Here is a 15,064-nt window from a genome sequence, read left to right on the forward strand (position 1 = left end):
ATCCTTATGAGAATCTAATGCCTGGTGATCTGAGATGGAACAGTTTCATCCTGAAACCATTCCCCTCTGCCCCATGTCCATGGAAAGATTGTCTTCCACAAAACTGGTCCCTGGTGCCAAAAAGGTTGGGGACCACTGCTCTAAACCCTTGAAATATACTGCCTGTTAAGAAACCTTTGTTTACTTGAGTGTATGAGCCATGCCAGATAGCTGTGATTTTTGGTATGAGTCTTGGGCTGTGCAGTATCGGCATGAACCTTGGAAGGACTGAGTAAGGTCAACCACACAGGTAGTTGGCCATGCCTGAAACTGACTCCAAATAAAAGTCACAGACACCGAGGCTCAATTGAGAGTCCATGGTTGGTAATACTTCATGTATGTTACCCCACATCTTGCTGGGAGAATTAAGCACTGGCCGTATGACTCCACTGAGAAGGGAGAACCCAAAGCTTGATCCTTGTTTCCCCTGGACTCTGCCCTATGTGCCCTTTTCCATTGCTGAATTAAGTCTCTATCCTTTTGTTCTAATGAACTGTAACCATCAGTATAGCAGCTTTGCTGAATTCTGAGTCCTTCATAGTGAATCAGTGAACCTGAAGTTGGTCCTGGGAACCCCCAAGCACAGTCAGTCTTAAGAGTTCATAGAAGGCTGGGCATGATGGCTCACACCTATAATCCCAGCATTTTGGGAAGCTGAGGCAGGAGAATCACTTGAGCTCAGGAGTTCAACACCAGCCTGGGCAACATAGCTAGACCTTATCTCCACTAAAAATTTAAGAAATTAGCTCAATGTGATGGCATGTGCCTATAGTCCCAGCTATTCGGGAGGCTGAGGGGAGAGGATTGCTTGAGCCTGGGAGGTTGAGGCTTAGGTGAGCCAAGATCATGGCACTGCACTTCAGCCTGGGTGACAGAGCAAGACCCAGTCCCAAAAAAAAAAAAAAAAAAAAAAAGGAGTTCATAGGAATTATTATAGTCTGCTGCTCCAACCCCTTCCAACCTTCCTGCAGACCCCTCAAACTCACTTGTTGCTGAATTTTGCAAAATTCCTCTCAGTTTCAGCTGCTGAATTCAAGTTGGTCTGTCATGCCCACTGGCTGTTTTGGTATTGTGTTCTCAGGTCTGGCAAATGCTGCTTACTTCCCCCTGCTTTTTCCTATACAGATAATTGTACCACGAAGTTGTTGTGGCTGTTGGTGACTTGTCCTTACTCATGTGTATTTCGATATTCATGGATATTTCAGCTATCTATTGCTGTGTAAATAAACCACACCAAAACTTAGTGGATTAATAACTATTTTATTGCTCACGAATCTGGGCATGGCTCAGTGGGGATGGCTCGTTTCTTCTTTCTTCTTCTTTTCTTTTCTTTTCCTCCTTCTCCTTCTCCTTCTTCCTAGAGGTGAGATCTTGTCCTGTTGACCATTGGAGTGCAGTGGTGCGATCATAGCTCGCTGCAGCCTCAAAATCCTGGGCATGGCAATTCTCCTGCCTCAGCCTCCCGAGTAGCTGGGACTACCAGCATGTGCCACTGTGCCTGGCTAATATATTTTAGTAGAGATGAGGTCTTGCTTTGCTACCCTGGCTGGTCTCAAACTCCTTGCTTCACTGCTTCAGATGATCTGCCCGCCTCAGCCTACCAAAGGGCTGGGATTACAGGTGTGAACCACCACGCCCAGACTTGTTTCTTCTCTATATGATGCCTGGGGAAGTTGGAATGGTACTGGAGGATGCAAGATAATTTCATCACATGACTGGGACCTCAGTGCTAGCTGCCAGCAAGGGCCTCAGTTATGTACATGGCCTATATTTAAGAGTCTCATGCTCTACCGACTGAGCTAGTCGGGTGGCCGTCATAGTGCTGCATGACCTATTTTTAAAAGGTGTCTCATCCTCCAGGACCTCTGTCTTCAGAAGGACAGCACAGACCTCTTTACAGGGTATCTAGGTTCTCCTCTCACTAAACCAAAAGTTCATTGTTTTTTAAGGCTGGGCTCAGAAGTCCCAGAATGCCATTTCTACCATACCTTATTGGTCAAATGGAACACAAGGCCAGCCCAGACACAAAGGATGAAAAAATAGGCTCCATGTCTTGATGGGAGGGTGGCAAACACGTACAGGGTTGGAAATACAGCTGGCAGCCCTATCTGCAGAAAATCTGCCACACTGGGGACACTGTGTCCACTGGCCCCACCATAAATGTTGTCCATGGGTTTTGATTTTGTCATCTGGTTGCTCTGTCTGTATGCTGGCATAACAGGAGAGTGGAAACTACGCTGCTGCCATCATGTTTCCGGTGTCTCTTCTAATTTAAAAAAAAAAAAAACTATCTCAGAAAAGAACAGAAATTTTGGGTGAGGGTAGAATGAAGAGGTAAAAACATTCTAAATGGTTCATTCTCCTGAGAAATTAGGAGTAAAGGCCAGTAACACATCTGTGTGTGTATGTGTGCCCATGTGTGTGCTTAATCTACCAACAGAGAAAATGTGAATTATGCTTATAAGGAATAGAAAGATAATCACCAGAAGAATTGATAAGCAGAGCAGAACTTCCAAATTACTAAGGGAGGGAGAAGGGGAATAAACAGAAGCTTAACAGAGCCAACAAATGTAAGGAAATTGAAAAGGTGGTAACAATAACAAAATCAAAAAAAAGGAAACGAAGTCTAATGGAACACACAAAAACAGGCATATCGCTGATAAACTGAATGAACTGGGTTCTCCTATAAAAGAGAGGGACTGTAAAATTGGGTTATAAAACAAAAGTTATGTGTTAATTACTAGAAGCACTTGTGTGTGTGTGTGTGTGTGTGTGCGTGCGTGTGTATGAGATGGAGTTTTGCTCTTGTTGCCCGGGTTGGAGTGCAATGGTGTGATCTCGGCTCACTGCAACCTCCGCCTCCTGGGTTTAAGCAATTCTCCTGCCTCAGCCTCCCAAGTAGCTGGGATTACAGGCATCTGCCACCATGCCCAGCTAATTTTGTATTTTTAGTAGAGACAAGGTTTCTCCATGTTGGTCAGGCTGGTCTCGAACTTCCAATCTCAGGTGATCCGCCCGCCTCGGCCTCCCAAAGTGCTAGGATTACAGGCATGAGCCACCGCGCCCAGCCTACAAGCACATTTAAAATAAAGAGACTGGGGCTGGGTGTAGTAAGCATCATGCCTGTAATCCCAGCACTTTGGGAGGCCAAGGCAGGTGGATCCCTTGAGGTCAAGAGTCTGAGATCAGTCTGGGCAACATGGTGAAACCAAGTCTCTACAAATACAAAAATTAGCTGGGCGCGGTGGTGCATGCCTGTAGTCCCAGCTACTTGGGAGGCTGAGGTGAGGGGATCGCCTGAGCCTGGGAGGTAGAGGCTGCAATGAGTAGAGATCATGCCACTACACTCCAGTCTAGGTGACAGAGTGAGACCTTGTCTCAGAAAATAATAATAATAAATAAAATAAATAGCCAATGAGCTTAGTGGCTACCTTATTAGACAGTTAATACAGTGAAAAAAGAAGAAATAATCATATCAAATGTCAGATAGGGAATATTATCTATATCTGATATGACTGTATCATTAGAAAACCTAAGAAAAAACTGTACTGAGAAGCTACCAGAATAGGTAGATAGTTTTGATAAGGAGCTGGATACAAGATAAAATTATCACCTGTAGTCCCAGCCATTTGGGAGGCTGAGGTGGGAGAGTAACTTTAGTCCAGGAGTTTGACACCAGCCTGGGCAACACAGGGAGAACCTATCTCTACAGAAAAATTCAAAAATTAGCTGAGTCTGGTAGTGCACACCTGTAGTCCAAGCTACTTGGGAGGCTGAGGAGGGAGGATCATTTGAGCCTGAAAGGTTGAGGCTACAGTGAGCTGTGATCATGCCAGTGAACTTCAAGGCAAGATCCTGTCTCAAAAAATAAAAATAAAAGAGAAAATTATAAAAATAGGTTCTTCCTATACTAGCAGTAAGCAGATGGGACTAGCAAAAATAAGTCTTAATGACAACAAAAATATAAATATGCAAAAATAAATTTAACCAAAAAAGATAAAAAGATGATGGATTTAGAAAATTATAAATATCATTGCAGCATATAAGACATAATCAAACAGACACATCAAATCCCTAGATATAAAGAAATGTTTAATGTAATAAAAACATTACATCTCCCTAACTATTATATTAATGTAAATATAATTCCAATCAAAAGCATAATAGTTTAGTTTTTTTGTTTTTTGTTTTTTTGTTTTTATGGTTTTTTTTTTTTTTTTGAGACAGTCTTGCTCTGTCACCCAGGCTGGAGTGCAGTGGCACGATCTTGGCTCACTGCAACCTCTGCCTCCCGGGTTCAAGCAATTCTCCTGCCTCAGCCTTCCGAGTAGCTGGGATTACAGGCGTGTGTCACTGTGCCCAGCTAATTTTTGTATTATTAGTAGAGACAGGGTTTCACCATGTTGGCCAGGCTGGTCTTAAACTCCTGACCTCAAGTGATCCGCCCGCCTGGGCCTCCCAAAGTGCTGGGATTACAGGTGTGAGCCACCTTGCCCAGCAATAGTTGAGGTTTTTTTTTTTTTTTTTGAGACAGTCTCACTCTGTTGCCCAGGCTGGAGTGCAGTGGTGTGATCTCTACTCAATGCAACCTCCATCTTCTGGGTTCTAGCAATTCTCCTGCCTCAGCCTCCCAAGAAGCTGGGATTACAGGTGCATGCCACCAGGGTGGCTAATTTTTATATTTTTTAGTAAAGACAGGGTTTCACCATATTGGCCAGGCTGGTCTCGAACTCCTGGCCTCAAGTGATCTGCCCGCCTTGGGCTCCCAAAATGCTGGGATTATAGACGTGAGTCACCTCGCCCAGCCACAACAATTTAGTTTTGTTGTGTTTTTGGGTTTTTTTTGGGGGGGGGGTTGGGGGACGGGTTGGTAGCATTCATTTTGAAACTTGATTAAATGATTTTAAACTTCAGAGAATTCCTAGAAAATAAATTTGCAAGAACAAAAATCCCTTGAAATCAAATAGATTACAGACACAAAATAGAGTTCAGGTCAAGCTAAGTATATTTGTGACCTTATATGACTGAATTGTGGGTACAAGGTGGTGTGTTTCATAAATGGTGCCAACTGACAATACTGAATTTTACCTCAGCCTGGTGAGCAGCGCAGGTCAAAAAATCCCCTTACTCTAAAGGGAAAATGGCTTTTCTGGAAAATGGCTTACTGCAAAGAACCATCCTTCCCCATATGACTTAGAAGTCACGGATGTTCCCTGTTTACCTATGAGAAGCCCTGACACCCACTCTCCAAATTCCCATTCTTTGCCTCATAGATGACAAGCCTAACTGCTTGTCCCCACTGATCAATCAGAACGAAATGCTCTTTAGCCAAACTTGAACCAGGCTTCTTTCCTACAAGCTCCTAACTCTGCTTGCCCCTAAGCCTGGGCAAGCATCAAAAAAAGTCGAAATTCCCCCCCTCCCGACGGACCCTGCTTCTCAGCTTCTCCTGGGAATAGGCGGACCACAGTGGGACAATTTCCTGGCAGACCCCACTGGCCATTCCCCCTTGTTTGTGCAGCTTCCTTTCCACAGATTCTGCTTATCTCTGCCTGCCTCCCTACCCTGTACAAGAAAAGCCTTTTTCTGTTTGGTTTCAAGATGCTCTCAGGTTTCTGAGCTGGGAGCATTTTCCCTTTTGCAATAGTCTGTCTTTCTAATTAAAGTCTCTGATTTTATTTGACACAGAAAAAAGCGTGACACAGGCTTCTTGTTCAAGCTTGATCTTGATTTCATACCATATACCACAGTAAATTCCAATTAGATTAAAGTAGAAAAAAAACTAAAGCAATAACAACACTGAAATAAATGTTAAGATTATCTTTCTATCTGGAATAGGGAAGGGAAACTAGGCAAGATGGGATATACAAAAGCCATAAAAAGAAAGTTTAGACATATCTGATCAGAGGCTACATTTCACTAGTTACATATTACACATAAAATTTTTCTTTCTTTCTTTCTTTTTTTTTTTTTTTTTTGAGATGAAGTCTTGCTCTGTCACCCAGGCTGGAGTGCAGTGGTGTGAGTTCAGCTCACTGCAACCTCCACTTCCCAAGTTCAAGCGATTCTCCTGCCTCAACCTCCCAAGTAGCTGGGATTACAAGCAACCACCACCATACCTGGCTTTTTTTTTTTTTTTTTTGGTAGAGACACCACACCCAGCTACTTATTCTTTATTATTATTTTTTTATTTTTAGTAGAGATGGGGTTTCACCATTTTGGTCAGTCTGGTCTCGAACTCCAGGCCTCAGGTGACCAACAGCCTCAGCCTCCCGAAGTGCTGGGATTACTGTGCCCAGCCCACATAAAATTTTTCTAATTGCACATTTAAAAAAACGTAAAATGCAAAAGACAAAAGGAGTTTGGGGGAAAATACTGCAATGTAACTGACAGATGGTTAATAGCCTTAATGGACAAAGATGTTAATATCTCTAATGTAATATCCCTAATGTACAGTGTAACTGACAGACTGTTAATATCCCTAGTGTACAATGTAATTTGTACACTGTTTACAAATTGATAAGAAAAGGACAAATTACCCCAGAGAAAACTGGACAAAGGATATGAACATCTGCAAAAGAGAAAAGCCAAATGGCCAACAGACCAAAACAATCCTCAATTGCACAAGTAGTCAGAAAAATACAAAATTAAAGACAGCATCAACATCCAGCGCTGGAGGGGATTTGCCTTAATGAACTTAATGATTTTGCTGGTAGGACTAGGAAACCTTATTATCTTTTGGGGGAAGGAATTTGGCTATATCTATTCAGTAATGAAACACCGTTACCTGCAGTTAATAAAACTTCAAAACATAGGAAGCAAAAAATTGAATAGCACAAGGAAAAATTTGACAATACAGTCTCTCTTTCTCTCCTCTCTCTCTCTCTCTTTCTCCCCCCCACATCACCCCCAGTTGACAAGCTAAAGGGAATTATCAGGAAACACACATTTTAAAAGGCCCAACACACAAGCTTGAACCGATAGAGCCGTAGAGTACGATAAACCCAACAACTAGAAGATACAGTGTTTTCAATCAAGACACAAAACCATTTTTGAAAACTGGCCTCGTACTTGAGCCTTAAGGCAAGTTTCATCAAATTTCAAGCTCAACATTCTTGGGCCACAAGGCAAATGGGCTTAGAAAACACTAACACAGGGATTAACTTCTTGTTCGTTTGCGGAAATGCAAAACGGTGTTAAGACCTGTAACATTTTCTGCAGTCCCTCTAAATTCCTTCTTTGAATAATCGATTCCTAGAACAGGACGCGATGGACCAAGCTGGGTCAACCTGCCGACAGCTCCGTTGGGCAGCATGTCCACCCCTGATGACCAAAGCCCACCAAACGTGCAGCTGGCACTCGGCCGCCTTTGTTTCCTTCCCCTAGAATAAAACTCCGCTGCTTTCCCACATTCCTGGAGCAGCCGGAATAAAGCGCCCATAGCCTTGCCCTTTGAGTCTCAGAGGATGTTTGCCACTCCGACAATGGACTTTTAAATAACTCAGGGGTCAAAAGGCGTGTGTAGGGGGAGAGTTACAAATCAGCACTTGAAACCGAACACGAACAAAAATCAAATCCAAACTAATGCAACAAATCAAAACTTGGATCTTTTTTTTTTTTTTTGAGACGGAGTCTTGCTCTGTCACCCAGGCTGGAGTGCAGTGGCCAGATCTCAGCTCACTGCAAGCTCCGCCTCCCGGGTTCACGCCATTCTCCTGCCTCAGCCTCCCGAGTAGCTGGGACTACAGGCGCCCGCCACCTCGCCCGGCTAGTTTTTTTGTATTTTTTAGTAGAGACGGGGTTTCACCGTGTTAGCCAGGATGGTCTCGATCTCCTGACCTCGTGATCCGCCCGTCTCGGCCTCCCAAAGTGCTGGGATTACAGGCTTGAGCCACCGCGCCCGGCCAAAACTTGGATCTTTAGAAGAAAACTTCAACTTTAATGCTTCCAGGAGGAAAGCAGAAAGGCTAATGACTGAATAGTGAAAACGAGCCAAAATACTCCACCCCTGATGTCACACACACCTATGACTCCCTGCACAGATCCACGGTCCCCGGCGCTGAATCCCCGCAACCCTCCGCGCCCACAGAGGTTAAACTCTCGCTGCCGGCGACTTCCGCTTCCTGGCCTAAATCTGACACGCACGACTCCCCCTGCGGCAACTGCACAGGTTCGGTGACAGCCGAGACGCCGGGCGTTTCCCGCAGCCGGCCTGGGCCCAGGTCGGAGCTGTAGCCAGCAGGGCCGCCAGGTGGGCTCGGGACGGGGCGGGTGCGAGGTCCGGGCCGCGGCGGGAGAGGGGTCGCCGCGTCCCACAGAGCAGTGCGGCGTCGGGGGCGGGGGCGGGGGCGGGGCCGGGTGCGTCTCGGGACCTGCTCCTGGGGGTGGGGGCTGGGCGCTATTTAAAGAGGCGGAGGCTCCCCGGTGGGCACTGCCTGAGGCGGAGTGCACCCTGAGGGCGGAAGAGGTAAGGCGCCCCGCCTGCCGGGGCCTCAAAGGCGACTGACTCCTAGAGGCTGCGGCGGAGGGGAGAGGCCTGGTGGTACATTCCATGGCCCAGTGCCTCGGCCACTGGAAAATCCCACGGGGTATATCGAGTAGGGTACCGTGGGCTCCGCTGCAGAAATGATCACCCTTCCAAGATGGCGGCTCCCGTAGAGACACTCCCAAGGGGACAGCCATGTTCCTTGCCTGACAGTCGCTGCAGGAAATTGGAAAGCCCGCCTCTCCTTCGACGCACACGCGCACGCACGCACGCACGCACGCACCGGCGCGGTGTAAGGGCACCAGGTGTAATTGTGGGCGAGCGACCGCTTCGGAGGTGACACTAAGCATGTGCAGATCAAGTCCAGAAGCGCCGGGGTCCCTCGAAGCAGTTTTCAGGACTTAAGGCTCTGGGAGTGAGTTTAACAGATGGACTTAGGGCCACTTAAGCATTGAGATAATTATGGAGATGTTAAGACATGGATCAAGCGTTGAGATAATTATGGGGATGTTATGACATGGATTTTGTACTCGATGATGCTCAGTGGGGTGAGGAGGCTTCTCTGGGGTCATTTATAGGGAGGTGCAGAGAGTGTGATTAGGATTTGTGGGTGAGTGATGGGTCACTGGAGAAAATTGATGGGTAGCCTGTAGGATGAGTGTTGGGGACACCGGAGTAAATGATAAGGGGGTCTGTGGGGTGAGTGATACAGGGTCTCTTAGGTGAGTGATAAGGTATATGTGAGATGAGTGATGAGAAGTCCGTGGGGTGAGAAGGGGCTGTGCGGGGCGACTACTGGAGGTCTGTGAGGTGTAGGATGGGGTTTATTGGGAGATTGACCAAGGTTTCTGCCGGGTGAGTGATGCGTTTATTTGGGACTGGTGATGGGAGGCTGTGGAATCAGATATGCAGCTTCCTGGGGTCAGTGATAGGTGGTCTTTAGGTCTGAGATGAGGTTGTTTCAAAAACCTACTTTTGACTTTGTTGGTCCTCCTGTGTCTTTGTTTCTCTGTCATTAATATCTGCCCTTAACTTCGTTATTTCTTTTCTGTTTTTTTCTTTTGTTCTCATTTTTAAAGTCCTGAATTATCCAGTCATTTTATTTTATAATATAAACATTAAGTTTATAAATTTTTCTCTAAGAACTCTTTAGCTCCATGTCACATGTTTTGTTGTTGTTGTTGTTGTTGCTGCTGTTCGGTTTTGTTTTGAGACAGGGTCTCACTCTGTCGCCCAGAGATGGAGTGCAGTGACACGATCATGGCTCACTGCAGCCTCAACCTCCTGTGCTCAGTCGATCCTCCCAACTTAGCTTCTCAAGTAGCTGGAACTACAGGCATGTGCTGCCACACCCACTAATTTTTTATTTTGTGTAGACACAGGGTCTCACTATGTTGCCCAGGCTGATTTTTTTTTTTTTTTTTTTTTTTAAGATACAAGAATCTCTCTCTGTTGCCTAGGCTGGAGTGCAGTGGAGCCATCATGGCTCACTGCAGTCTCAACCTCCTAGGCTCAAGTGATCCTCCCACCTCAGCCTCCCAAGTTGCTGGGACTACAGGCAGGCTTGCCCAGCTAATTTTTAAATTTTTGGTAGAGATTGGGGTCTTGCTATGTTGCCCAGGCTGGTCTTGAACTCCTGGCCTCAAGCAATCCTCAAGTAGTCCTCCCAGCTCATCCTCCCAAAGTGCTGGAACTACAGGCATGAGCATCCAACCCACAAGTTTTGATATGTAGCATCTCCACTATAGTTTCCTTCTGTTTTCTAATTGCAGTTGCAATGTTCACTCTTACCTCTGGATTATTTAAATATGAGATTTTGATTTCCCAAAACATTGACATTTTTGTTACTGATTTCTAAATTGTGGTTAGAGGCTGTCACCTGAGTGATCATTACGTGCAGGAATGATGCTTTTAAGTTCAATACATACCACCATACTACTTTCCAAAACTTTTGTAAAATTGCAACTCCCACTAGCAACATATAAAAAGACTTCTTCCAAAATCCTCTTCTGCACTGGATTTTTTTTTTTTTTTCCCCATTGTGAGGGCCAAACACAAGGGTATCTAGTTTGCCTTGATGTACATTTTCCTGACAACTAGTGGCTGAACATTATTTCATTCTTATTGACCATTGAAATATATATTTAAACTTTTTCACGTCCTTTGCCCTTTGTTTCCTTTAGGTGGTTTGTCTTTCTTACTAATTTGTGAATATTAACCTGTATTGTAACTATATTTCCTCTGTCTCTGGATTTTGACTTTTGAAAGATGTCTTCACCTTTGATTTTTTAAAAATCATCTATGAAGATATATCTGCCTTTTTCCTTTACAAGTTCTGAGTGTATTGTCTTGCCTAGTGACTTCTCCTCATTTCATGTTCAAACAAATATGCCTTAAATTTATATTTAATATATTTATTGTTTCAATTTTTAAAGTTAAATTTTAATCTAACTGGAATTCATTTTGGTGTATGGTGTGAGATGGAATCAGTTCATATATTCCATTTGGATACCTAATTTGCCAGCACCAGCCGTTAAATGAATACCGTTTTCTAATTCAATTAAATGCCACTTTTGTCACATAAGTTCCCAAATGTGTATTGTTTTATTTCTGAACTGTTTAGTTCTCCTTTTTAAAAAATCATATTGACTTTAGAAATAGTTTTAATATCACATAGAAGTAGTCTCCCTCACTTTCTTCTTGGTTGCTTTCATTAATTTTCTTGTGCGTTTATTATTATTCTTTTTTTTTTTTTGAGATGGAGTCTTTCTCTGTTGCCTAGGCTGGAGTGCACTGGTGCAATCTCGGCTCACTGCAACCTCCACCTCCCAGGTTCAAGCAATTCTCCTGCCTCAGCCTCCCGAGTGGCTGGGACTACAGGCACGTGCCACCCTGCTCAGCTAATTTTTGCATTTTTAGTAGAGATGAGGTTTCACCATATTGGCCAGGCTGGTCTTGAACTCCTGACCTTGTGATCCGCCTGCCTCGGCCCCCCAAAGTTCTGGGATTACAGGCATGAGCCACTGCTCCCGGCCTTTTTCTTCCATATGAATGTTAAAACTATTTTATCTAGTTTCAAAAATAACCGTTAAAACTATAATATTTGATAGTTTTCTTATGGGTCCAGCACCTTTTTTTTTTTTTTAACAGTTCATTCTTAGATATTTTACCTTTGTTTTTATCATCATTGTGAATAGCATATTTTTTTCTATTTCCATAGGGAAAATCTATTTTTATAATTTTATTTCGTATTCAGTCCAATTACCAAATTCTCATATGAATCTAGTTGCTTTTTATAGTCTTACTTTTCCTAGCTACCATATTCCATCCAATTAAAAATGATACTGTCTCTTCTCTCAAATATTTATTCTGATCACCTCATCTTCTGTTGCACTAGTTAGAGCTTTCAGAACAATGTTGAGTGACATTTAATAGAGGGTATTTGCTATCTTGCTGCTAATGTTAATGAAAATAACTTGGGCATTTTTTATTTGGATGTGAAAGGTGTTTATTTATTCATCAATCTATTCAGTAAACATTTATTGAATACCTACCCCTTGCCAGATATTGACTTTGCAACCCTGCTTGGCACTTACTAGCTATGATTTTTTTTTCTAACAGCTTTATTGATATTCATCTGCCACAAAATTCACCCATTTAAAGCTTACAGTTCAGCAGTTCCTAGCATATTCACAGAATTGTGCAACCATCATCATAATCTAATTTTAGAATATTTTATCACCCCAAACGGAAACATCGTACCCATTAGCAATCATTCCTCATTCCCAACCCTCATCCCTAGCCACAGGCAACCACTAATTTACTTCCTGTCTCTGTAGATTGGTCTATTCTAGACATTTTATATAAATGGAATCATAAAATATGTGGTCTTTTATGATTGTCTTATTTATTTATTTTAGACACAGTCTCACTCTGTCACCCAGGCTGGAGTGCAGTGGCCAGATCTCAGTTCACTGCAGCCGCTGTCTCCCGAGTTCAAGCAATTCTCCTGCCTCAGCCTCCCAAGTAGCTGGGATTACAGGCACCTACCACCACGCCTGGCTAGCTTTTGTATTTTTAGTAGACATTGGCCAGGCTGGTCTTGAACTCCTGACCTCAGGTAATTCGCCCACCTTGGCCTCCCAAAGTACTGGGACTACAGGCATGATCCACTGTGTCCAGCCATGATTGTCTTCTTTAACTTAGCCTAATGTTTTCAAAGCTCATCCATGTTATAGCATGTATTAGGACCTTATTCCTTTTATTATTTTGTTTATTGTGGTATGAACACTTAACATGAAAACTACCCTCTTAAATTTTGTTTTTGTTTGTTTGTTTGTTTGTTTTGGTTTTGGTTTTGATTTTTGAGACAGAGTCTCGCTCTGTCACCCAGGCTGGAGTGCAGTGGCACAATCTCGGCTCATTGCAACCTCCACCTCCCAGGTTCAAGCAGTTCTCCTGCCTCAGCCTCCCGCGTAGCTGGGACTATAGGTGTGTGCCACCACACCTGGCTAATTTTTAGTAGAGACAGGATTTCAACATATTGGTCAGGCTGGTCTCGAACTCCTGACCTCAGGTAATCCACCTGCCTCGGCCTCCCAAAGTGCTGGGATTACAGGTGTGAGCCACCGCACGTGGTGTATCCTCTTAAATTTTTAAGTGCACAGTACAGTACTGTTAACTACAGGTGCAATGTACAGCCAATCTCTAGAGCTTATTCATCTTGTATACCTGAAACTTTATACCCGTTGAATAGCAACTTCTCATTACCCCCTCCTCTCAGCCCCTGGCAACCACCATTCTACTATCTGTTTCTATCTGTTTATTTTAGAAGCACTTCATGTCTTTTTATTCCTGAATGATATTTCATTGTATGGATGGACCACATTTTGTTTATCCACTCATCAGTCAATGGACATTTGGGTTGTTTCCACTTTTTAGCTATTATGAATAATGCTGCTATGGGCATTTGCGTACAAGTTTTTGTGTGGACATATGTTTTCATTTCTCTTGGGTGGATACCCAGGAGTGGAATGACTGGTATAAGGAGTGAGGTAGAAATTTACCTCTTCCCTTTTAGGATTTCTTTTCGCTGGGCCTGAAAGTTAAATTGACATAAGACAGATCAACAGAGAAAAATGTACAGATTTATTTAATACAAGTTTTATGTGGCACAGGCGCCTTCATAAAGAAATGAAGACCCAAAGTAGTAGTTAGAGTCAATCACTTATATACTGGATTGGACAAAGAATACTTAAGTTGTGAAAAAGCAACTCAGTTATGTGGGGAGGCTTAAAACATAAGAGTTTTTTAAAATTTCTTTTGGCTTATTTCTCCAAGAAAAAAAGTTATTTTTCATAAGATCTGTACGTAATTGTCTTGCTCTCAATTTCCTGACCTTGATAGTAAGAATGTGGCATTCTAGCTGGGCACAGTGGCTCACGCCTGTAATCCCAGCACTTTGGGAGGCCGAGGTGGGTGGATCACCTGAGGTCAGGAGTTTGAGACCAGCCTGGCCAACATGGTGAAACACCATCTCTAAAAATACAAAAACTAGCTGGGCGTGGTGGCAGGCACCTGTAATCCCAGCTGCTTGGGAGGCTGAGGCAGGAGAATCGCTTGAGCTGGGGAGGCGGAGGTTGCAGTGAGCAGAGATCGTGCCACTGCACTCCAGACTGGGTGACAGAGCGAGACTCTGTCTCCAAAAAACGGCCAGGTGCTGTGGCTCACGCCTGTAATCCCGGCACTTTGGGAGGACGAGGTGTGTGGATCATGAGGCCAGGAGATCGAGACCATCCTGGCCAACATGGTGAAACCCCATCTCTACTAAAAATACAAAAATTAGCTGGGCATGGTGGCGCGTGCCTGTAGTCCCATCTACTCAGGAGGCTGAGACAGGAGAATCGCTTGAACCCGGGAAATAGAAGCTGCAGTGAGCCGAGATTGCGCCACTGCACTCCAGCCTGGGCGACAGAGCGAGACTTTGTCTCAAAAACAAAAACAAAAAAAGAATGTGGTGTTCCTTCTAGTAGAGCGAGGGCATCTTTCACATGGGAATTTCATCTCCCACTTTTAAGAAACAAAGGGAAGGTCAGCATGATCTTCCTGCACCTGCTGCTTTTCAAGCGCCTGTGACTCAAAATAGCCAGTATTCCAGAGTGGTGTGTGTGTGTATTTTTTTTTTTTTTTTTTTAGATGGCATTTCACTCTTATTGCCCAGGCTGGAGTGCAGTGGTGCGATCGTGGCTCACCACAACCTCCACCTCCCAGATTCAAGCGATTCTCCTGCCTCAGCCTCCCGAGTAGCTGGGATTACAGGCATGCACCATCACGCCTGGCTAATTTTGTATTTTTAGTAGAGACAGGGTTTCTCTATGTTGGTCAGGTTGGTCTCGAACTCCTGACCTCAGGTGATCCACCTACCTTGGCCTCGTAAAATGCTGGGATTACAGGCTTGAGCCATCATACCCAGCCAGAGTGGCATATTTTTAATTCCTTCACTGGATCACATGGCATACCCCTATGTTTAACATTTTTTTT

At 44.0% G+C, this 15,064-nt stretch overlaps 2 protein-coding genes across 2 annotated transcripts in view; one reads left to right on the top strand and one right to left on the bottom strand.

Moving 5' to 3' along the window:
* The window catches only part of ZNF41 (zinc finger protein 41), a 349,729-nt gene that overhangs the window by 299,135 nt on the left and 35,530 nt on the right, over window positions 1-15,064 (top strand).
* Window positions 1,580-8,622, bottom strand: LOC116272102 (atherin-like). Its single transcript, XM_031660946.1, has 2 exons — window positions 8,064-8,622; window positions 1,580-2,305 (listed from the first exon to the last, which is right to left on the bottom strand). Exons 1-2 carry the CDS (start codon window positions 8,590-8,592, stop codon window positions 2,286-2,288), a joined length of 549 nt encoding a protein of 182 aa, XP_031516806.1. The 5' UTR covers window positions 8,593-8,622; the 3' UTR covers window positions 1,580-2,285.

Source organism: Papio anubis, chromosome X (genome assembly GCF_008728515.1).
Source record: "Papio anubis isolate 15944 chromosome X, Panubis1.0, whole genome shotgun sequence".
Classification (NCBI taxonomy): domain Eukaryota; kingdom Metazoa; phylum Chordata; class Mammalia; order Primates; family Cercopithecidae; genus Papio; species Papio anubis.

Bases quoted from the DNA above. Each gene is read 5' to 3' on its own strand.
- LOC116272102 (XM_031660946.1), bottom strand. From the start codon at position 8,592: ATGGAATGTACCACCAGGCCTCTCCCCTCCGCCGCAGCCTCTAGGAGT. The intron at 2,306-8,063 runs GTGTGTGTGACA...TTTTTAAATTAG, and splicing joins ATCTGTGCAGGGAGTCATAG to AAGAGACACCGGAAACATGA.